This window comes from Lucilia cuprina, chromosome 3 (genome assembly GCF_022045245.1).
Source record: "Lucilia cuprina isolate Lc7/37 chromosome 3, ASM2204524v1, whole genome shotgun sequence".
Taxonomy (NCBI): domain Eukaryota; kingdom Metazoa; phylum Arthropoda; class Insecta; order Diptera; family Calliphoridae; genus Lucilia; species Lucilia cuprina.
The window spans coordinates 65,387,829-65,411,231 of NC_060951.1; the positions used below are offsets into that span (position 1 = coordinate 65,387,829).

The following is a 23,403-nucleotide window of genomic DNA, read 5'->3' on the forward strand; positions in this document are numbered from 1 at the left end:
GTTCGTTTATTTTAAAGATATTTTTATTTTTGTAAGTATTTTTTTGTATACTATTAAAAAAAAAAAAAATTTAATAATGAAATTCTTTAATATCTTGTGCATTGCTTCAAAAGGAGAAAGATTATTTGCCGCTTTCATTATATACATAATTTAAAAGATTAACAATAGCAATCATAAATATTTTATATTAATTTACAAAATATAACCCTTATCAACTGTTTTGTAAGAACTTATACTAAAAAAAAATAAAATAAAACATATTTCACTTAATTATCTAAAAACTTAATGAAAAGAAGTATTAATTGAATGAAATCAAACGAAAAAGAAATTAAGAAGATTTTTTATGTTTTTTTTTAAATTGTTCAACAATTAATGGCAAATAGAAGTAGAAACAAACATTCATACATCATCAGTTCTTTTTTTATTTTCGTTTAACAAGTCTTCGATTGATGTTGTGATTTGAGTATCTCACATAGCTTCAGGTGGATAAATGATAAAACTGAAGGATAATATTAAAACTAATTTGTAAAGATTAAAGGTTATGATGTTACAGTGTGTATTGTGCTGTTTTCATCTTGTGGTTGTTTAGTTTCCATTTCGCTTTTGTCTTTTTCCTCATTTTCCTGGGTTGTGGTGGACGATGATGATCTTGAGTTTAAATATTCTAATGTTGGCGGAGATTTTATTGAATTCGTTTTAGGGTATCCATCAATATTATCGATGGTATTAAAGATGTTTGTTACATTTACGGGTGATTGAGGTGTACTGCGGGCTGATTTTGTTTGATGTTGTTTAATAGCCAACGTGAGATCAACTTCTATATCGGAATCCATTTCGTTTTCCGACAAAGATAATGAAGTACCGGTACGTTTCATTTTTATTTGATTCTAAAATGTGGTAAAAAGTAAATGTAGATTATTTTTAAAATGATTTTTTATTATAAAACATACTCTATTATAATTAGATGGTTCTGATATGTAACCATCATAATCCTCATCCTCACTGTAGAAATAGGTATGATGCTGTTGCGGATGATCGACATAAGTCTCGGGTAATTTGCAAACAATTTGCGCCAAATCAATAAAGGTATATTCACTTAACGAGGCATGATTATCCTTTTTAGGTGGCTCCTTATTGAACCATTGATTAAAACGCCCCAAGCGTCCAGCTTTGGCCATATTTTCGAAGTAGTTTTTACCAAAAACATAACCAACATCACGTATCTCATCAAAACTGCCAAAGGCCAACGTTTTGTATTTATCTATTGGTGGTCGTATGTATTCACAATAATCTGAATTTTTAACTTCCTAAAAATTCAAAATAATTAATAGTTGTGAGTTTAAAATTAAAATGTTTGAGGTATACATACCTCTAGTTGTCGCACACAAGAGACGTAAGCCAATCTTGATTGTATATCAGGTAGATCGGGCACTTTGACGGGTGATGTAAATGGATTCCATTTTTTATATAACAACCACCAACCGGATAAATCATCACCATAATTTGTTAAATCAATATCATCTTGTGAACCGACATCGATGGCTATAATATGCGCAGCACCCAAATTATGCATTACATCGGCTAAACAAAGATATTATTTTACAAAAATAATTCAATAAAAATAAAATGTTTCACTTTTCTGGGGAATATTTACAGTTTTTTGGGAATTTTTTTAGTTTCGAAAATATTACAGAAAAAATTGTTTTAACAAGTTGTTATAATTGAATTGATTAAAAGTAACGAAAACTGCATTATTCTTCAATTAAGTTGTGATTAATAAGTTTTTAAACCAAATAACTTTCAGCATAAATTGACATTTTATGAACCACAAATATTACAAAATACTAAAATATTGCTCATACGTCACGTATTATTTTTTAATGTAAGAAATATACATGTGTACTACATGTAGTATGAGTAATATTTTACATATTCTATTTATTTGCTCTTTGTTTTGAATATAAAAAAATCCTTTTCGTAAATTCTTGTTGTAACAACTTGTTTTTAAAATAAAACTTAATTCTAATATTCCTTTTTATGTTAACTCACAATAATTTAAACAAAAATGCAGTGCGGAAGTTAAAAAAAAACATAAAAATAATCAGACATTGTTTTGCATGCAATAAATAGAAATAAATTTAAATAATTAATAAAAAATATAAATATATATTTATGTATACCAAACCATAAGAATAGATACCGAAAAGCAATTTATATTGATTACAAAATAGTTGTGAAATAAACAACATTACCTGGAACATTATTTGTATAACAGCCATCAAGTAATAAATGACCATCTTTATAATCACAAAACGGTGGAAACACACCAGCAATAGACATGCTGGCGCGTACATAACGCCACAAGTGACCTAAAGGACGAGACACAATAATGACAAAATAAAAAGAAAAACGTAATAGCGTACCGAAAATAAAAAATAAGTAAAGAAAAAATGTTGCAAAATGACATGATTTCAAGTTAAGAAGGTGTTGTTGTACAATATTACAAAGAAATAAATCAACTGAAATCATTTAATTGGTACATTGCTATAAGTTTAAAAAAGTAAATACATAGAATGAATAAATTATGTATGTATGGTTGGTGTATTGATTATTGGACAAAATGAAAATTTCATTGTGGTATTTTTTTTATTAAAGTGGTTAATTATTGATTATAAGACACATTCTGAGCTTTTTTACATTTTCATTTTAAGAAAGAAAATGGTTTTGATATTAATATGTTTTTAACTTTTTATTAATAAAAAACTAAATACCGTCTAAAGAAACTAAAACTAGGTAGGTAGGTATACATACTTACTTAATAATTTAAATAAAATTCTCTAAAAGTTGCAATTAATAAAAAAATAAAAATTCTAAAAAATAATGATCAAAAATATAAATTCCTTTTTCTGCATTTTTGTTTAAATTTTGTACTTTTTGTTATTATTTTTTATCTCTTTATCTAAGACATAGGAAATACTTTAAATTACCTGGTAAATTATTGACATAGCCACCATCCAATAGTAAATGTCCATCTTTGGGATCACACAGAGGCGGCATATAACCGCTGAGTGACATGGATGAACGTACATAACGCCACAAAGATCCTGTTTAGGAATAGAATAGAAAGAAGGAAAGTAGAGGAGGAAATTTTGCAGGTTGTATGAGTGAACATTTTTTTGTTTTGTTTTTTTATTCGTTTTCTGTTTGAAATGTCAAGCATTTAAAGTTTTAGCTTAGTTTTTAAATGATGTAATGGAAGTTTCACAAACATAATAGACGACAATAACAATATTCAATAATGTTAAACTTATAGAGACACAAATAAGTGGAAACAAATTCGTAAAAATATAGTTAATGCTATCCGAAAAGATGTATTGCTTCAGTTTATTTTAGTTTAGGAATATTTAAGAAAATAGAGATAATAAACAAAAATTTTATCTCTGCAATACTTTGTATTTGAAATTAGTTATTTATTAGAAACTACTTAAAAACCTCCAATAATCAACAGCATGTTATTGCTTAGTAGACTTTCTAAAGTATATATTCTGGTTATTTAGGAACTTCCTACGAGATCTGGTTATGTTATGAGACTCCTAGCACAATAAATTACTCTTGTATATTTTTGAAAATCTAAATATGTATAACTGAAAATGTAGCATGCAATCAAATATTAAAATAATAATGATTATCAAAAATGCATTTGATATTGAAATACTCTTTTTATTTGTGTGCAAAAACGAATGAAAAGTTTTTCAATTTCTCAGTTCCTCAAATCAAAAGTTTTAAAAAATCTTTTTAGTTTATTTATTGCACTTAAAAATATATAAAAATATGAACATAAAACGTCAAAAATAACGATAAAACATTTGTATTACAAAGATGAAGGAAATAATGATTAACAGATTTTGTTATAAATATTAGACTGGTTAATAACTAAATAACTACAATTTAGAGGCAAACATAACAAAATATAGACAATACATGAAGTTAAACGAAATTTTACAAACTATTTTTTATTATTCTTTTTAATTAACCAAATTACTAATGTAAAAAATCTCAGAATATGAATTTTTAATTTATTAAAAATTATTTTAAAATTTTAATAATTTTAGCATAATTTTTTTTACTTTCATTAAAGAAAGTAATAAAGTTGAACAGTCAGTGTGTTGTAAATAAAATAAAAGAAAACACAAAGCCTTTTATGTGCATCATCAGGTGATTGATAAACACAAAATGAAAAGGATGTATATGGATGTTGAGTGCGAACTTAAAAACACAATGCAAATGGAATAAAACACTTACCATTTGTATGTATTCTATGACAACTTGCCGTAATATCTGTGGTTAGAGTAAAATAAGGAATCCATAGATCTTCGATACTGACATCGCCGAATGTATCACGTATGGTTTTATTAAATTCTCTTCCCGAAAACATTGAAGTGATGGGATATGTTAGATCCAATAATTGTAAAAACCATTTTGTCATTTTCTGCACAGAAAAAAATAACATATTTAGATTTAACATCAATATTAACATTATAATGAACTTACTTTACACCATTCTCTAGCCTTTTGTGTAACTGTTGTAATATTACGTTCAGAGCACCACAAGGCACCCATTAGAGCTCCTATACTAACACCACCCACCATATCAATGGGTATACCAGCCTCTTGTATGGCTTTTAGCATGCCAATATGTGCAGCGCCACGTGCACCGCCACCACCCAATACCAGACCAATGGAATTACCGGTAAGCCAACGTGCTAAGCGTGAAAAGTCCGAATGCATGTTGGGTTCAGACATCAATACACGACTATAGAGATCGTTCTGTAATTACATGAATTTGTTGATATTTGGAAAATTTATTTAAAATCATTAATACCTGATTATACTTACAATTCTATATTGACTTTTTCTAGTAAATATACGTTTGACACATTGGATATGATGATGCTTGGTAACCCAGGGCCTTGCATTAAGCCATTGCAAAGTATTCGATGGTTTCGAACTGTCATTTTCCGAATACAATAGAGCTAATTCCTTTTGAGTACGCATGGCCAAACGATCAATTTCTCTTTCAAATTTACCCACAGTTGGTGGACGATCACCCATACCGACAATTAGAATGACATCAGCTTGACGCATACAACGTTGTGTCCAAGGACTGAGGGAGCTATCACATTGATACAAAGTAATAATGTAACGATCTTCTTGTTGCGCAAGCCATGAAGTCAAACGATACTCATTGCTTTGTTCAAAAATATGAATTCCCAATTGTTTTCGCACCACTTCCGATGTCAATCGTAAAGTGGGACCAATAGCGCATAGTGAATGGAATAGTTCGTAAGTGAAAGCCGTTAGAGGAACATCTTCGGAAACAGGTACTAAGGCTACCGTGGAATATTTGTGGGTAACAGGATTAGCCTCTAGGGGAGCAGCAGTGCCGCCAGTTCGAGTTTGCATCGTGCCTAATATACGATGACTTAGCAGACTTATTAATTTCGTTACTACTATGGGATATCTTAGTTTAATGGCATTGAATAGGCCTTCGGGTAATTTGGCAAGTTCGGAGTCTCGGACAGCCATAACTGTTGTGGTTCGGCAAGTTTCCGTTATCATCTCAACAATGCCCACTAAGTCGCCTTTACCGTATTCACCGATAATCTCTTTTTTACCACTGGATTGGGTGATGACTGAACGCATACGACCGCTAAGCACTATATATGTGCTGTCACTCATCTCGTCCTGACGATAGACGGCTCGACCAGATTCCAAAAATATCCAATCCAAGGCGTAGTCGCATTGTCTAACCAGTGGTGATAGGCGTCTGACAACACCATTTCCTAAATCTAAAACAATTTTGGGTCTTTCACGCATTATTTGATAAATGGCGGGACGACGTATAAAGGCAATACGACTTGGACACAATGAAATTATTGTATATGCACTGGCTTCGCCGGTGAGTACAGCCAGAGCTCCAACAATTTCACCGGGATGAACATGGTGTATAAAAACATTGGATTTGTCTGCTTTGAAATTTCTAATGGCATCAACTCCACTCTGATAAACAGCCAAACCACCAGTCATAACAAACCAAACACAAATATCATCAGAATTGCCTTCCGTTATTAGAGTAACATCGCTATCTACCTCTCGGACTTCTACGAATGGTTCCAATAACGAGCGATCTTCTTCAGGCAAACCCAGTTCTTTAAGAAAGCTATCTACAGCTGATATATGTACCAACTGCATATCGATTGAAGAGGCATTAATATTAATTTCCGCTGGAGTTATGGAATAACGACGTGTGGATAGATTTCCAGCACTGCATGACGCAGTAGTTTGCGAGAAATGTGATGAGTTGGGCGAAGGTGTTACCTGAGGAACTAGAGGTAAATGTTGCTGCTGCTGTTGGGATGGTGGTTCATAGGCCAAATCCACCAGCATATCTGGTGGGGGTATTGCCTCCGATAAACTATGCTGTACAGTTTCTCCTTGTGATTTACGATGGCCAGGAGAGCTTTTTTGCTGTGTTTGCTGTTGTGCTGTGGTGGTATTTGTCTGTTGTTGCTGTTGCGTCTTTTTGTGACGCATATGATTCTGCACTAACTCCGAATTAAGACCCAAGTAATTACGTAGAGCAGTGAAGAGTACACGCTGTAGACGTATCATAATTACTTGAATGACTCGTATCATTATGTCGGGATTTTCATCAAAAACTTCTTTAAAAGCCTAAAAATTAAAGAGTAGTTGTCATTAATATAAATGATTGCAGTAACTTTTAACATTTACATGGGGAAAAGATGGACATTTTACTCATGCGCCTAGTTATTAAAAAAAACCTCTTCCTACTTACTTGCATTGGTAATCTTATGACTATACTTTTTTCCACCGCTTTAGCTGTTACGGTCTTATAATAACTTGGATTGCCCGATAAGACATCTACAAAACTCAATAGAGAAGTCACAGATTCACCCTTACGAACAGTCTTCAATGATAATGTACTACCGTCGGCATTTGATATGAAAACATTTATTTGACCAGATTGTACTATGAAAACACTGTCATCGGCATCAGTGATTTTGAATAGAAAATCTCCAGGTTCCAAAGTCAAAAGTTCAGTGTGTTTACATAGTTTAAGGAATATAGGTTTCTCAAAATGGCCAAAAATGCGAATACTTTGCAACATATATAAAGCATCTGGTGGTACACGATCAGAACCTTCAATTGTCTCTTCCAAATATTCTGCAGGCGGTTCAACTGTTCTCATTTGTAGGGGAATATTTTCTCTTCTCAATTGTAGAAGTCTTTTGGCGAATCGCATCACAGCCCTACGCTTTCGGCCCTGACCGCCGTAAACTTGACCAGATACATTTTTAACTTTGCGCAACATTCTGCGGCCGTAGAAGAGCATTTTATCTCTTTTACGAAAACGCAAACCCCTTAAATCGGCTGCAGATGAATAGGCACTTTGCTCTAAAAGATATTTTTCTCGTTCCTTATCACGTAACCATTTTCTGTAGTACATATACCAGATAATGAGGATAACAGTTAAAAGTCCAATGGATATATAAACTGTTAGCTAAAAAAAAGAAAAAGAAATATTAATTACTGTATTCAAAATTACAAGAAACTTATAGAACTGTACTCGTAAAAAGTTTGAATCTTATTTCGCGATCTCTCTTTCTCCCTTCCTATATCATTATTTTTCTATTATTATGTGTAAACATTCTTCCTTATTTTGTTTTTATTTTTATTTTCTATTTGTGTGCATTTGAAAACTATTTGCATTTACTTTTTTGTAATTATATTTTTACTCGCACACGACATTGCCATTGAAAAATTGTTCGTATCGAATCGAAAATAAAATATAAACAATAATAACAAATATATTAAATATTTGTTTACAATATATGCTGTGTAGATATATTTATTTTTGCGTGGCGGCATCTAGAATAATTTTGTATCTTGTACTATAACATGTTTATATATAAAGGTATTCTTTCGGAATGTATTTTTGTCTAGATTGTATATTATTTATAGCAACCACTATACCAACAACAACAAGCTGTCACCCAGTGGTCGATTTTTTATTTAAATTTCCGCTTTTTTTCCTCTGAATGCAATTGCTGTACTGTGTTATATTAATATGTATATCAAGTGTTTTTGTTTTCTATTTATTTTCAAAATCTGTTTACGACACGTCTCTCTCTTCAGTTACATTCAACAACAATTTCTTGTTGTTGTTATTAAATTTTATTAAGATAAGAGACAGTTGATCAAAAGAATAACATATTTTATAAATGGTTTAAACATTTTAAATATTCCATCGTGTTCGAATTAGAGCTTAAAAGAAGTTTTAATTCAAATTACATAAAACTTTAAATGAGAAAATAAATACCATAAATATCTCTTAATAATATGTTTATTTTAATTTTTACTTTTTAATTAAAATAAAAATTAATTCATTGAAGTTCTGCATAATAAAATACTTTTCTTTGTTTTTTGTTTACAATTGTTCAATGTATTCTAAGAAAACTAAACAAATTGTTTTAAATTCAAGTTATTTAATATATATTGGAGGTAAAAACCCAAACAACTGATTTCTTTGGCAATGAAAATAAACACATAAATACCTATTGGGTTTTTGTTTCCTTTTTTAAATATATACTTGAATATAAATCATATATAGAGGAAAATGTAGCAGTAATTAAAATGTCTAACTACAATTCACGTGTTTTTATAAAAACTGTTCCCAGAGTATCATGCATCATTTATGTTGTTAGTTTGGACAATTTGTATTGATTCGAAATTTACATATTTTTCATTTTAAATTGGGGTATCTAAATTAGTTTGCCCTTTAAGGGTTAATTAAACAATGCCAAGACTATTAAAAGTAAACTCTTATGATTTAGGTTTTTGTATTTTCTTATTTGTACTAACAATAACAATGTATGTAGCTAAAAATAAATGTATGTATTCGTATAATATAGGACAAATATTATTTCATATTTAAGAATACTATAGATGTTGATAACTCAATTTTAATGCCTTTTATTGGACAGTAGCAATCAAAATAATGCCACATTTTTGAGATAAACACTAGTCTGCATAAACAATGGAAAAATGTTTGCAAAATAAAAATCAAATATTATCAGTTTAAAAATAATAAAATTAAAGGGAATTTTTTTTTTTACAAAATAAACAATTAATTTATATATTAACGTTAATTTTAAAGGTCAATAATATATTGATAATTAATTTTTTCTAATGCACACAATTTGTGATTTTATTTATTTTAAAGATCTTTATGTAACATTTAATAATATGTTTTTAAATATAAATCAAACCGCAAACGTCAAAGCAAACATTATTCTACTTAATTTTGTGGGTGGTATAATAAAAAATTTGCTTATACATAGGTAAAAAAAATTTTGTTAATGCTTAAAATTCTGAATTTTCTGCAATAATATTTAATTAATAAAATGATGTTTATATTTATATTTTTTGTTTAACTTTTGGAACTTAGTTATCATTTAATTAAGTCATCGACCTAAATGAGCCCATGTTAATACACGGCGAAATATTTCAACGAATTTCTTGTCTTCTAAAGATCATAACATATTTTGAAAAATAACAGTTTGTATTTATTATACTTTTATATATTCTCGGCGTTAAGTGCATAAAAGAAAAAAAAATAACAGTTTTCTTTATATCTCTGAACTTTGTGACAAAAGTAAATTATTTAATATGAAAATATTAATAGTATTTTATACCCATATTTGATATTAACTCATACGAGTACTCGTATATAATTTTATGAATCATTACACACAATCAAAGTACAAATGGTTCAATGAGCTTTAGATGTAGCGTACATACATATGTATGTACATTAACTGAAGTATGATTAAATAATAGCTTAGAAGTTATGGTAAAGGTATTTAACCAAATTTTTTATTTAACTATCTAGTTAAAAGCTTTTTCATACAAATTTAAAAAAAAAAATATGCTCAATATTTGTACAAATTATATATTCTTTGATGCACTAAAAATGATTTAGTAGAAAATGAACTGTAAATGTAGGTATTATTCCTTTTAATTTCACAAGCGACAACTGTAAATTTTTTCCTTTTATATAAAGCAACTCGGAAAAATAATAACTCTGATATGTTCTGTAAATTAATATTTTTGGTCTGCGAGATATTTTTATAATCGTCCTAAAAATTCACAGAAAGTATTTTTATAACACAAAGTAAATGTCTATAGAAGATGGGACGATATTTGCAACTTTTGCCAAATTACAGAATTAAAAATGTAGAAAATTGATATGTGATCTGACTTTTTTATAGAAATTCCAAATAATGCTGTTATTAGTGAAAATGTGTTTATCGTTGGTAATGTTTAATTACAAAGTCAAAAAACTCATTTAAAAATATTAGCATGACAGTGCATAATTTTATTTACGATTTTTTTTAATTCTAAAACTATTAATAAAATAACACATTAAATGAAATACTCTTACACACTGATAAGATTGATAGAGAGACTTGTGAATACTGTAGGATTATGTTTGTATGTGCGTTTCAAGTAAATATTTTTAAAAATTTTTGAAACTACAAGTAAACAATAACAATAAATTATAATAAAAAACTTTACTTTTTATAACATTAGGAAATAATAACAACAAGTAGATATGTACCTATAAGTTGTTTATTAAAAACTTACGGCTGTTTTGAATTCCATATTAATAAGGTGCCACCAAGCATCGGAGAATATATCGCCATAGTCATGGGTAGTGGCTCTAATTAAGCCTATAATATCCATTGTTAGGCACAATGACTATATATTACTGGAACAATTAACCACTGTCAGTGTATAGAACTAACAAACTTAAAAATCTCACTTAAAGGCGGAAGTATTTGCATAAAAACGCCAAAAGAGAAGTAATAACAAACTTCACCTCCCTGTCTCTACTGCCCCATAAACATATGATTATCACTATACGTTGTTATCAACTAAAGTAACAACAACAAAGCAAAACCAAACGAAAAAAAAGAGCAGCTGTTTTTGAAAGAAAAAAATTTCTTTGATTTCTTTTTGCTTTTTGTTTTACTCTTTTAAAACACACAAACACATTCACTCAAAATTTTTCTTTCTTTTTTTGTTTGTTGTATGAAATTATTTTTCTTTCTTTTTTTGTAATAAATTATGAATATATTATTTTGTTTCTATTATTTTATTCTATATTATTTAATTTTCCGGCAATTAACTTGTTTTTTTTATAAAAAAAGAAAACACTATGTAAAACTTTTTTTTGGCAAATATTGAATTTTCTCAATGGCTCGTCATCCAGCGGGAGGCAGGCACTATATATTTCTTCGGCAGCCAATCGTTTAAATAGTTAACACACATTAGTTTTTTAATTATTAATAAACTCTTTAAACACAATAGTTTATATTAATAAACTTTTATTTTTGTTTAATATTTAATGGTAATTCTAAAAATAATATGCGTGCAAATAAATTCTACGTTCTGCTACCACTGAAGTTTCTGACAATTCTAAATTTTTGTTATGAAAACACAAAATGACTAGGGTGTATTTAGGGCTGCCAGATGAATTAAAAAAACTTGAAATCGCTAAAAAATTAAAATTAAAAATTAATTTAAAAAACTGTTGTAAAATCTAAATATTTACAAAAAATTTAAATTATATTGCATTTCTACAACCTTTAAACTAATCTGTAGCAGTTTCAAAATACTAATACAGCCAATCTCCAAAAAAGAATTTGATACTTCTTTATCTTTAAAAATCGCTTGAATTAAAAAAATAAGAAAAATATGGCATAACGATTTATGAATTTTGTTTAGTGATGTTAAATCATCGATAACAATTAGTGATGATAAAAAAATTTTGTCAAATTTTTTTCAAATTTTGTTTTATATGTTGTGAATAAAATTTTTGGCGAATAAAATGAAATTCACTATTATTACGCTTATGAAAACTGTTGAAGGTCACTAATGCTACATACTTTGTTTTATCACTACATACCACTGGCCTGTTATCGATAATGTGTTCATACTATTATAGTGTAAAATCGGCCAAAGTAAAAGTTGATTGCTGAGTTTATTTTTCAAATTTAGTAACGGAAAGTTTAACCACATTTATTGAAACCTTTATTAAAAATCATTGCCATGGTATTAACTTTTACTAGAGCAACAACTACATTATGAATTAATGTAATTGTTGGAGGATGTATAGGGGAGATAAACATTAATTATTTTCAAATTGTCATAATTTTCTGATATAAATATTTAATAATTTTAAACACATTTATTTCAAGAACAGTAGCTTATTATATTAAAACGATAATTAATTTATAGAAAATATTATAAAAGTTTTGGAATGTCAGACCTAAATGTATATTATGTTTTAGATGACACAAGTTTTTTATTATATTATATCTAGAACATGAGTATAAAAAAATACATACAATCGATTTAAATAGGCGCTTTTAATGAAATTTTTGATTAAACAAGTAGAATGTAGGAAAGTTATAATTTACTACTTTTTTATTTAGTTCTAATACATATTTTTTGAATAACGTTAATTCAAACATGCAATATCTTTTCAATAGTAGTAGACCATAGAAAAAAACCAACACCCAAAGAAAATTTAAGATTGTTAAGCTACACATATAAAGTGAATGGCTTTCGCTTTACGGCCAATGTTTGCGACTTTTAAATAAAAAAGGAATCATAGTGCTAGCATTATAAATAACTGTAACCATAAAGTGCTTTATTGAAGGCAAATTTGAAATTTAGGTTCCATAAAATTTGGTTCCATAAATATGTATGTTAATACATAATGAATGAATAAAATATAGTTCGAAACAGAAAGTATTAAAAATTGGCCGTTTATGTAAACACAGATGTACGTTTATAAGATTTTAATTTAATTTAATATTTATTATTTTTCAGCAATAACAATTAAAATTTTACTGTTAGCAAAAGTTTGATGGTGAAAATCATTATTATTAATTAAACATTTTAAAATAATGTTTTATTTGTTAAAAATGATCGTTTTTGCACTTCCATTACAAACAAAAATTGCATCTATGTATTAGACTTAAATTTAAAGCTGTAACATAAGTGAATTTTGAATGCCCTACAAAAAGAATTAAACTTAAATAAAAATACTAAATAGATATACTGAAAAAAAGATATACCAATTATAATTAATAAAGAAAAATGTTCGACTTATGCAGAAGCTGTGATCAAAATGTTTAACCTAAGGGACTCACAGAATTTAAACAAAGTAACAAACTGATTTTCAGACCAACCTTTTAGGCGGATGAAATATGTATATTGATGAACGGATTACAAACATACATTAGTTGTAATGTATAAATAGTTGTAGTAGCACTTCGTCATCGTCAATGGCTACATTTGAAATTTATTATAAAAAAAGAAGAAATTTGCAAAATCAACAATAACAATAGAAAATATTTATGAAAAAAAAAAAAATAAAGAAAGAAGCACGCATTCAAAAGCGTTGGACTGATAAGTTGATCAGTTAGCAGCAACATTATGAGTATTAAGAGTACATCTCGTACAGTTTACTTAGTCAGTCAGTAACTAACTAACTGTGGATTCAGCAAAAAGTTTTTACTAATTGTGATAAACAGAGCATGATTGGCAAAAGTCGTAGAAAACAGACTTGTGGTGTGATGCATGCATATTCATATATTTATTTCATTTTATTTATTTATCTGTGTACTACATCCAACAACTAAGTATTGAAGTACAGAATACATATGTTTGTGCATTCATTGTTTAGTTTTAGTTGCCTTGCTTTAATATATATTTTGAGGATTGTATGCAATTTGCCCAGTTAGTAGAGGGTGTTGTCTAAAGTGTAGATTTTTGTCAAAATTTAGATTTAGCATTGTCTAGTCTAAAGTCTAGTCTATAGTGTAGTCTATAGTCTAGTTTATAGTCTAGTTTATAGTCTATAGTCTAGTCTATAGTTTGGTCTATAGTCTAGACTATAGTCTAGTCTATAGTCTGTAGTCTAGTCTATAGTTTAGTCTATAGTCTAGCCTATAGACTAGTCTATAGTAAAGTCAATAGTCTAGTCTGTACTCTAGCCTTTAGTCTACTCTCTAGTGTAGTCCAAAGTGTAGTCTACAGTCAAGTCTATAGTCTAGGCTTAATTTTTATTGCTAATTTCTCTGTTTTAAAGTTCTTGTTCTTTATTACATATATATATATCATTAAAAAACACAAAATTTTAAGACATCCTTTAAAACTTACTATACAAAAATTTTTCTTACCAACTGTGGGGGCTTCAAACAACTTAAAGAGAAAGAAAATCTACGTTAAAAGATGGTCAGGGATTTTCAGTTAATGGGTCTGTAATTCTTTGTGTTAGTTTGGCCATAAAAATGGAAATTTGTTTTTACACATTTTTTTCTTCCAAACATACTAATTACAGTTAGTTACTTTTTGTAAAACAAAATTTGGAATATAATTTCGTTTGTTAAAATAATTAAATAAATTAACAATTTTAAGACACAAATTTAATAAAAAAAATATATATATTTTTCAATTTCGTATAATAAAAAAGAGAAATTTGAAATATTTTGGGCTTCAGGCTTAAGCTGACCCTGATATGTATGTATATACATCTAGTTTATTTTTAAAATGATCTATAATTATTGATTTTTTTCTCAATTTTGTTTTCTTTTTTGTTGCTGTTTATCTTTTATTTTCCACCACCCACTAGATCACCCCTCATTTTAAATGAATTGTGCAAAAAACGAAAATAAGTAAATTAAGGGTGTGTCAGGCAGGTGAAGTTTTGTTTATGTGTTTCATGTTCTAGTCCTGTTTTTAATGGCCAGAAACAGAAATCAAATTATATTTTTCCACGAGTTTAAATTAAACAATGCCAAGTTTCAAACCCCAGCTGAATTTTGCTTATCTTTTGTAACTTTTCAATAAATTTTCATTTCAACTCCATGATTATTTGAGACCATGTGTGTGTCTGACTGCCGGTCTGCCTGCCTGCCAGTATGTATTCCAAAAATAGCAAGGAAATGGAAAAATAAAACAATAATTCTACTCCACACATACTCAATACTATTAGTTTTGTCATCACACCATCACTTTTAGTTTCTATAGGGGTTGATAAAATGCGTCGTGTTTTCGACAATGAATGGGAGGTAAAGAAAGTACTCGCACAATAATACAATCTATGGCAGCGGAATAATATTCAAGTGGCACAATGTGTTTTGGTGCGTATGTTAAAGAAGTACATACATATTCGGTTAATATTTTGACTTGATGCATGAAAATATATCCGATATAAATAAAACGAAAACATATGACAAATTTTCACATATAGTTTTCTTTTATTTTGTTTGATTGTTAAAAAATGTGTTGGCAAAATAGATACAACACATAATATTATTTATTATTGTTTTCATTTCTTCATTTACATTAATATTTTATATAAAATTCGAAATGTTATTAATAACAGAAGAGAGTTATTATAATTTCTAACAAACACATTTACAACTTTATTTTAAAATGTCCTCATTTTCTTATACACTTGCCTAATTGTAAGGTGACATTAGTTTATAAATAAGCATTTTGAAGGTAAATTAAAGGTTAGGATATTCATTTAAACAAAAATATTGTATGTGTAGTGTAAATATTTTTTATCTAAAATAAAAGATAACTTTGTTACAAATACTTTCTAAAATGAATTATATATTTAATTCTATTTCAATTTACTGAGCAGGCTGATTATGACCATATGCCCGTTTTACTGAAGCAGTCCAGTGTGGGAATTGATCCCACCAGGCTGATAATCCAGTATACTAGACTATTGGACTTTCGACAAATATACATATGGCAAAATCGTGTCAAATAACCAAACTTAAATTTGGATACAATTTTGTACCAAGATTGGTACTATTGGATAGTAGGCCAGACACAAATGTTTTTTGTAAATATTGTCTTCAATGTTAATAGTCTTTTTGCTAGGACCGATAGATGAAAAGTGCAAATTTCATCCAAAACTATAAGTTGGGCCTCGAAACTCAAAGTTATTTTGATATTTTAATAATTATTCTTATACATTTTTTATCTGAAATAAATTTTTCACCTAAACTTCGACTTTGCAACAAAAAATATTTTAACAGAAATATCATAATTACTTTTTTTTATTTTTTAATTAATAAAATTTAACCATTTATCTCTTCCATTCAACATTCTATTAAAATAGTTTAATTGCTTTATTAGTATCATTTGTTTTATTTCTAAGGTGCGTCCTCAACTATCTTTCCAAATTATTGACTTTTAATTAACACACTTACTACTACTTCATATATCTGACTATAAACTTTATAGTTATCATGCAGAAAATATTATAAACTTCGATTAAGTTCGATGTAAAACATCATTTCAGGTTCGATAAACAACAAAAACTTAGAAAATTACCATTGGTCTTACTTCTTACCATCTTCCCTTGCAACATGTTCGAAGCGAACTTAACCACATCGAACAACGTAAACAAACACAAAAGCCGGCTTTATAGAAAGAAAAATGCAGACCCAACGAAACAAATTTTCATTCGAGTCTTGCAACGAGTCGTGAGTGGTTGTCTTTAGTTGAGAAGAACGGATTCATCAGTCAGATTTAGATTTGCCAGTTAAAAGGAAGTTTTTTTAATAAGAAGTGTAATTAATATTTCTTAATAGAAAAATCAAATTCAATAAGAAAAATATTTAAATAAAAATATAAACACTGCAATCAACAACAATTACAAAAATATCCTTAATCATATAGAAAAAACCCAACCCAAAGTGATTTTTTTGAAAGTGAAATTATTTTGGAACAAAAAATAAATTCATAAAGGGTGTAGTAACAGAATACAGAAAAATACAACAAGAAATAAAGGTTAAAAGCCGGTTACAAATCAAAAGAAGATTGTGAATAAATACGGGAAAAAAGTAAAAAGAATAAAATAAAATTAAGAAAAAAAAATCAAAGCAAATATTTTCAACAAAGGATTTGTTTTGCAAAACAAAAGAGTTTTAAATTTGAAGTAAGTTTTTTATTTAATTCATTTACATATATTTTATAATTGTATACGCAACGCAAATTAAAAAAAGTAAGAAGGAAAAAGAAGTTGTTAACACTTTAAATAGGTATTATTAACATTTTTCATTTTAAGCAATTTACCAAAAGAGGTTTATGTGGGGGCTTAATTAAATATTTTAAGTTTTTTATTTTCTTCTTTTTTTTAATTTCTATGTAGATTTTTTTATTATTATTACGGTTTTAGTTTAATGATTGGTTTGCTTTGCTTTTTGCCTTTTACTTTATTTGCTAGCGGTGCAAAATAACCGGCTCTTTTTGTTTTCCTGTTGTTGTTGTTGCTGTTCATTTATCTAATTACCGCGACATTGGCATTGCATTATACTTTATTGTATTTTCCCCCATTTTCCACTTTTTACACTATATATACATACATATATTTTTATGCACATGTGTATAGAAATATAATTGTATATAATATATATTTCATATGTAGATACATATGAATATGTATGTACTTACACACAATATATTAAACATTATTATTAAAAGTTGATGATGAAGAAGTAGACGAAAAAGAAAACATAAAAAACTTACTTACACTTGTCTACGAGTTTATCCGACACCACCTTTTCTTGCTTTCGAAGATTGCCAATTATGTACATATGTATGTTTGCTTCAGACTTGTATTCGCGCATACTAGTAATATACGTAGTACGCCCAAGAAATTTTGCCCAAACGTATTTTATTACTTGTTTTAAAGGTGAAAAAATTTCTTTCAATTTCTTTTTATTTATCAAAAATAAAATTTTAAAAACTCAAGGCTATATATGCCTATAAAAAAATTCAATCTTTTCAAAAATCTGGTTCGAAATTTCTTTTATATTATTATAAATTACTACTTTTGAACTATATATTAAAAACAATTGTATAAGATTGCAATGCCAATTTAAATTTAAAATTTTGTGAATTTTATTAAATTTCACACATTCTAATTCTTTATATGAAAGTGTGGAACAATATGACATATGCTGAACTATTTATCTTAAATAGTTCAGTATTTGTCATATTGTTCCACTGAACTATTTAATAATCGAGAAACCTACTTATATGTTTAAACTTATTCTTATTCCTGCAAACCGCATATTTAACCCAGCTTTGTTGCAGCATTATCTAGAATGCACGGAATCATGCGAAAATATATTCTATATTTCTTTTTTTCTGATCCTGATATGTTTGCCTGTGTCGAACAAACTGTGAGCCAAAAATAGGATCCACTGTTTTCCCTAGGAAATCTATGGGACAAAATAAAGTCCATCTTCTAATAGAAATATTATTTTCAAAATTTATGTATGTCGCAAATACCCCTATAGCTTCACATTAATCTGTTTGGTGTCGCCTTTTAACCAACAATCGCTTTCCATTAAGTCTCCTTGGTTTACCTTAGACCCTTAATTGTTCCGTAGAATACCACAAATAGTGACCTACACTTAGAAATAGAATAGCGTTCCTACGACAATTGGATCACAATCATCCAAAGTTTTTTAGTTTAATGCCGTAACAACTTGGAGTTTGTCCCCGTTATTTCTTGAGCATAATGCTTCGTATTGTGTAAAATATCAAAGATCCTTCTTACATCAATTACAATCATTAAATTATCCTTTAAAATACCAAAAATAAAAAAGCCCTTCGTATACTAGAGTTACTAATGTATATATGTACTTTACATGTGAGTCTATTACCTTGCTGAGTATTTTATATTTTATTCTTCAACTTACCTGTGATTTACATAGAATGAGTGAGCTTGGGGGATGAGGGCAAGTTTATTTATCACATGTGAGAGCATTGTTTTCTTATGAATGCATTTGTATTTGTGTAATCAAACAGAAAATATGCTCTAAACTAATTTGCTCATGTTTAATTTATAAGTCTTGTTTATTATTTATTTCAACGTTCGTTAGCTCGTTGGCTCATTTGTTGTTGTTATTTTTCTTGCCACTGAACTGTTGCAAGTATTTTCAACATCATCATTCATTCTCTTTGATTTGCTATTGTTTAATGAATTTTCTCAGATCAAATGAATTGAAAGAAAATAAAAATACAATCGTATTCAAGCAAATCATACAACATTACATACTTCCAAGGCAACGTTGTCGTATTCGTATCATCATTCAAAATACACTTTGTATTCGATTAGTTTGTCTGTATGTCAGTTGATATGAATGTGAATTTAAAGAGAGTTATTTATGTACGTTGATGATTATTTTATCGTTAAATCTTGTTAACGTTCACACCGGGAATGCAATACGACTACATTGTTTTCCATTTTCTAACATGTGATCCAAAATTGGTCAGAAGCGAACATAATAAGATTCTCTTCAGATTATTTCAAGTTTCTGAAATAAATTTAATTGGTCTATATATGATGTTGTTGTGCAAGTACATATTTTGTTTATTTTTATACCTATTTATTATTATTAATTATGATTAAATTGTTGTAATCCTTTTTTATACATATCAGTATTTTTTCGTTATTATTGTTTCTCTTTAGTGTTTTGTTTCGTTAGTTGTTGTCGTTTCTTTTATGTATACTTTTCTTATTGGGGAGTTTTTTTGTGTATCTACTTTTCCTATTCAGTCCTTTTATTACCTTTTTTCGTTTCGCTGATTCTAGTTGTATCTTTGCAATTGTTTTTATATAACCCAGTAGTTTTACAGGGAGTCAATGAATCCCCAAAAAATCGAAAATTAATTCATTAATTGTATCACTTAAATATATTTGATATTCATTTATTATTCAAAGAATACTTAACCATTAAAATAACATTTTGCCTTTAACAATACTTTGGTCATTTACAAAAAATTTTTAATATTGTCACGTTTGAACAAATAAAGTGGTTAATAAATTTTTAAATAGTCAATAATATTTTATGCTTTAAATATTATAGACTATTTAGGAATTAAAAATAAATTATAAAAGAACTTCGCCACTTTAGTTATTCCAAGTAATTTAGAGAGAAGGAAAAACACAAAAATTAATCCATTATAAAGCCAATTTTCTTTTGTAATAGAAGACTATCTTCCATGACATTTGTATTAAAATAACGAATTGCTAAAAATGTAACTAATCCTTAGTGGTTGTTAAAATCTTTAGCAGAGGGCAGGTTACCCCAAACTACAGGGTTTTTATTATTTTCAAGGGCCATAGTTGTAGTTGACGTAGATGCTGATGATGATGTTTTCATTTCATCTCCTTTTTAACAGGATTTTCGTACGTTCTTGCGCTTTTGGGGCGTGTGCTGCTGATGTCGCTTTATTGTTTGTGTTTACTTCTTGTTGTTGTTTTTACTACATTATTTGTTCTTGTAGTTTTAAACGTTTCTCCCCACATTACACGTTCCGAAACCATTAATTTTATTTTTTATTTCTTTGTTGTTATATCGTATAATTTCAACACATTTACCTCAATTTTAAGACATACATATGTACATACATACATACATACATACAACTATATAATTCTTTGTTAAATTGAGTATGTGCTCAAATATTTTGCAAGAAAAATTATTTTGCATATTTAAAAACCATTAAATTTGGTCATTGATCTTCGGACCGTTTTGTGGCGAAATATATTTATCTCATAGAGAGTGTGAAATTTGTAGTGATACAACAGTTTAGTTATCCTCGTTGGTTTATTTAACAGTTTTCAATATTGCATTGAGCTTTCTAACATTTTGAGTAGATTTATCTTGTTCAGCTTTTAATATACCATCGGGCTGGGTTGCATTTTCTGAATTGTTGTTCTTCGTTTTGTTTAATAAAATATAGAGATTTCTTTTCAATTAAATTTCATATTCCCATCTCCAAGTTTTTTTGATGCAAGATTAAGCATCGCCATTTATACGTACGTAATATTATATTGTGATCGACCTATAACAATATTGTGGGTTTTTTAAAACAGAGTCAACAAATCAACAAAAACATTTTCACAGAAGTCATATTACATATATGATAACATTGTAATTGTTCACAGCCCATTCATATGAGTCCTAATTTGTACAAGATAACATACGCCTATGATGAGGTCTTTGAAATAGTAATATTTGCTCAAATTTGAATAAAATACGTACAAAAATAATTATAAAGTTATTTTTACTGAATTTAATACATATTTAACATAAAATTTCCCCAAAGTATGAAAAAAATTCAAAACTGATTTAAAGTTAAATGAAAATAAATAATGAAGCTGTGTCACTTGGCAACACACGAATAAATTTGAACGTATTTAACAGCAGCAACAGCAATTGCAATAACACAAAAAATAGACTTCAACACAAACACATGGCACTGACACATGTTGGCAACATACGATACAAATATGAGTGTTAAACACGATATGGGGATATATATTTTTTTTTGAAAGCAAGAAATCGGTGGAAATCGTATGTGCAATAATAACAAAAAACGCCAATGAAAAAAACGCCGGGCGCCAAAGCAAGAAAACACCAAAAGCAGCAACATCAGCAGCAAGAACAACTATGAGAGTTAAACAAACTTCTGGTCATAACACAGTCACAGACAATGTATGACTGTATCCATTTAAGTATTTATCTGTTGTATTCATATTTTTGTTGGTTTGCTATATATGTTCTGTTATGTTGCAAATGCACACGACAGACACATTTTCCATTCAACACTGAGTCATCGTCAACACAAACTAAAAAAAAAAAATAAACCAACCAACGACGAAATATAACTAAACTCGAGTGTAGTGAAGCGTATTGAAGTGAACTCTACGTGAATGGTTGAAGGTGGGGGATCCTTGGTAAAACAAACTAAAGGAATACAACAAAATTGTATATATATACATATATGTATATACATGAGCACTTCCATACATTCATATGCATGTATGATTATTTTCAAAAGTATGATTGCGGGTGCAATGAGCCTCCTGCAAATATTCAACATAAAAAGATATAAATTCTGTGATAATCTTCAGTACAACGCACAATTTGTAGCAAAGTCAATAGGCATGTGTAGATAATATGGTAAAGAATACAATTCAATACTTTGAATTATTTGTAATAATTTTAGATGCTGTTGTTGCAATAACAGATTTGTGGAACTGCATGCATATTAAACTTGCATGTATATTAGAAGACCATTGGCAAAACTATACCGACGTAACTCGCTATTAAAAAAGTTTGTTAAAAGGACCGGGTATATGCTGTTTGCATATAATAATTTTCATGGGACTGATTTCTTTACCGATTTAGTAGAACATATGTTAAACAAATTTTTTTCTTGATATATTTTTTATCACTTAAAACGCAAAAATTATTTACTTTAACACTCAATGAAACATAATAGACTTTAAATCCCATGGACATTTTCATTTAACACTTTCTAAACTACAAACTTTCCTGAGTGATTCAAAAATAAATCACTTTTTTGTATTTATACTGCGTATTAGCACGCTATCTATCAACCTACCTCTTGTATACATATTGTGTTTGAATTAAATTTTACCTAAACTTTTGTTTAAAATGTTTATAGAAATATGAATTTAAAATGAAATGGAGTTAAGTAGTTTAAATAAACAAAATTATATAAACAACCCTTAATGAAACCAACATTAACTTTTTCAAAATACAAAAAATTGTGTCTGACTTTCTGTTTAATGTCTGTTTTTTTAAATGCATAAAAACTTTAAGCCAAAATTCTTAATGACATTTCCTAAGCTCAAAATAAAGGTGTGTAATAAAGAAAACACCCCCATAATAAAAACATAAAATATTTCGAATTTTTTAAATGAAATTTACTCAAAATACGCATTATTTGGCAAAAATTATATTTAAGGGGTGGTTTGTGCTCTGCAAAAAGAAATACATATTTATAAGAAGAGATTAAATTTAATGTAAAACATAACAGCAGTTTATGCGAAAATAAAATTAAATATATTTATATTAAACTTTTTGCTTCGGAAATGAGTCAGAATTTTTTCTTGGAAACTTAAAGTCCTGTTCGTAAGTAAGACCCTACAAGTGAAGTTTCATGCTCCTCTAGTTAGATTTAGTTGAGACTTATGATTTGTCTTTAAAATTGTCACCTTAAGAAGAGGTTCTTAGAAACTGTTATGGAATTTCTTAAATAGTTCTAAGGAAACTTTAAAAAATGGGAAAAACTTATTTTAAAATATTTTTTTTCGTAATTCAAACTCTTGAGATTGTTCATTTAAATAATGAAAACGTACTAACCAGTTTTTTCATTCACTTTGGATTCTAAATGTTT

At 28.2% G+C, this 23,403-nt stretch overlaps 2 protein-coding genes across 7 annotated transcripts in view; one reads left to right on the forward strand and one right to left on the reverse strand.

Annotated features, from left to right (window-relative positions):
- Positions 1-5: 5 nt before the first annotated feature.
- LOC111674774 (neuropathy target esterase sws) lies at positions 6-11,138 on the reverse strand. 4 transcript variants are annotated; one of them, XM_046945660.1, is made up of 10 exons: positions 10,729-11,138; positions 6,857-7,582; positions 4,897-6,732; positions 4,552-4,827; positions 4,303-4,489; positions 2,988-3,104; positions 2,253-2,369; positions 1,370-1,581; positions 951-1,307; positions 6-887 (listed from the first exon to the last, which is right to left on the reverse strand). In XM_046945660.1, exons 1-10 carry the CDS (start codon positions 10,825-10,827, stop codon positions 540-542), a joined length of 4,275 nt encoding a protein of 1,424 aa, XP_046801616.1. In that variant the 5' UTR covers positions 10,828-11,138; the 3' UTR covers positions 6-539. The 4 variants fall into 4 exon arrangements, with proteins under 4 accessions (XP_046801616.1, XP_046801617.1, XP_023291192.2 ...); XM_046945661.1 differs by lacking the exon at positions 10,729-11,138 and adding an exon at positions 7,649-7,886; XM_023435424.2 differs by lacking the exon at positions 2,988-3,104.
- Positions 11,139-16,633: 5,495 nt separating this feature from the next.
- The window catches only part of LOC111674790 (protein singed), a 32,009-nt gene continuing 25,239 nt past the window's right edge, over positions 16,634-23,403 (forward strand). For 2 of the 3 annotated variants that reach the window (XM_023435443.2, XM_023435444.2), the window contains exon 1: positions 16,634-17,116. The gene's annotated coding sequence lies outside the window, so the exon portion shown is untranslated. The remainder of the gene's footprint in view (positions 17,117-23,403) is intronic. The other variant, XM_046945722.1, reaches the window with a different exon arrangement.

Coding starts and splice junctions, on each gene's coding strand:
- LOC111674774 (XM_046945660.1), bottom strand. CDS start 10,827: ATGGATATTATAGGCTTAATTAGAGCCACTACCCATGACTATGGCGAT. Junction 7,583..10,728: donor ATATGGAATTCAAAACAGCC/GTAAGTTTTTAA, acceptor TCTTTTTTTTAG/CTAACAGTTTATATATCCAT. Junction 3,105..4,302: donor TCATAGAATACATACAAATG/GTAAGTGTTTTA, acceptor ATTCCTAAACAG/GATCTTTGTGGCGTTATGTA.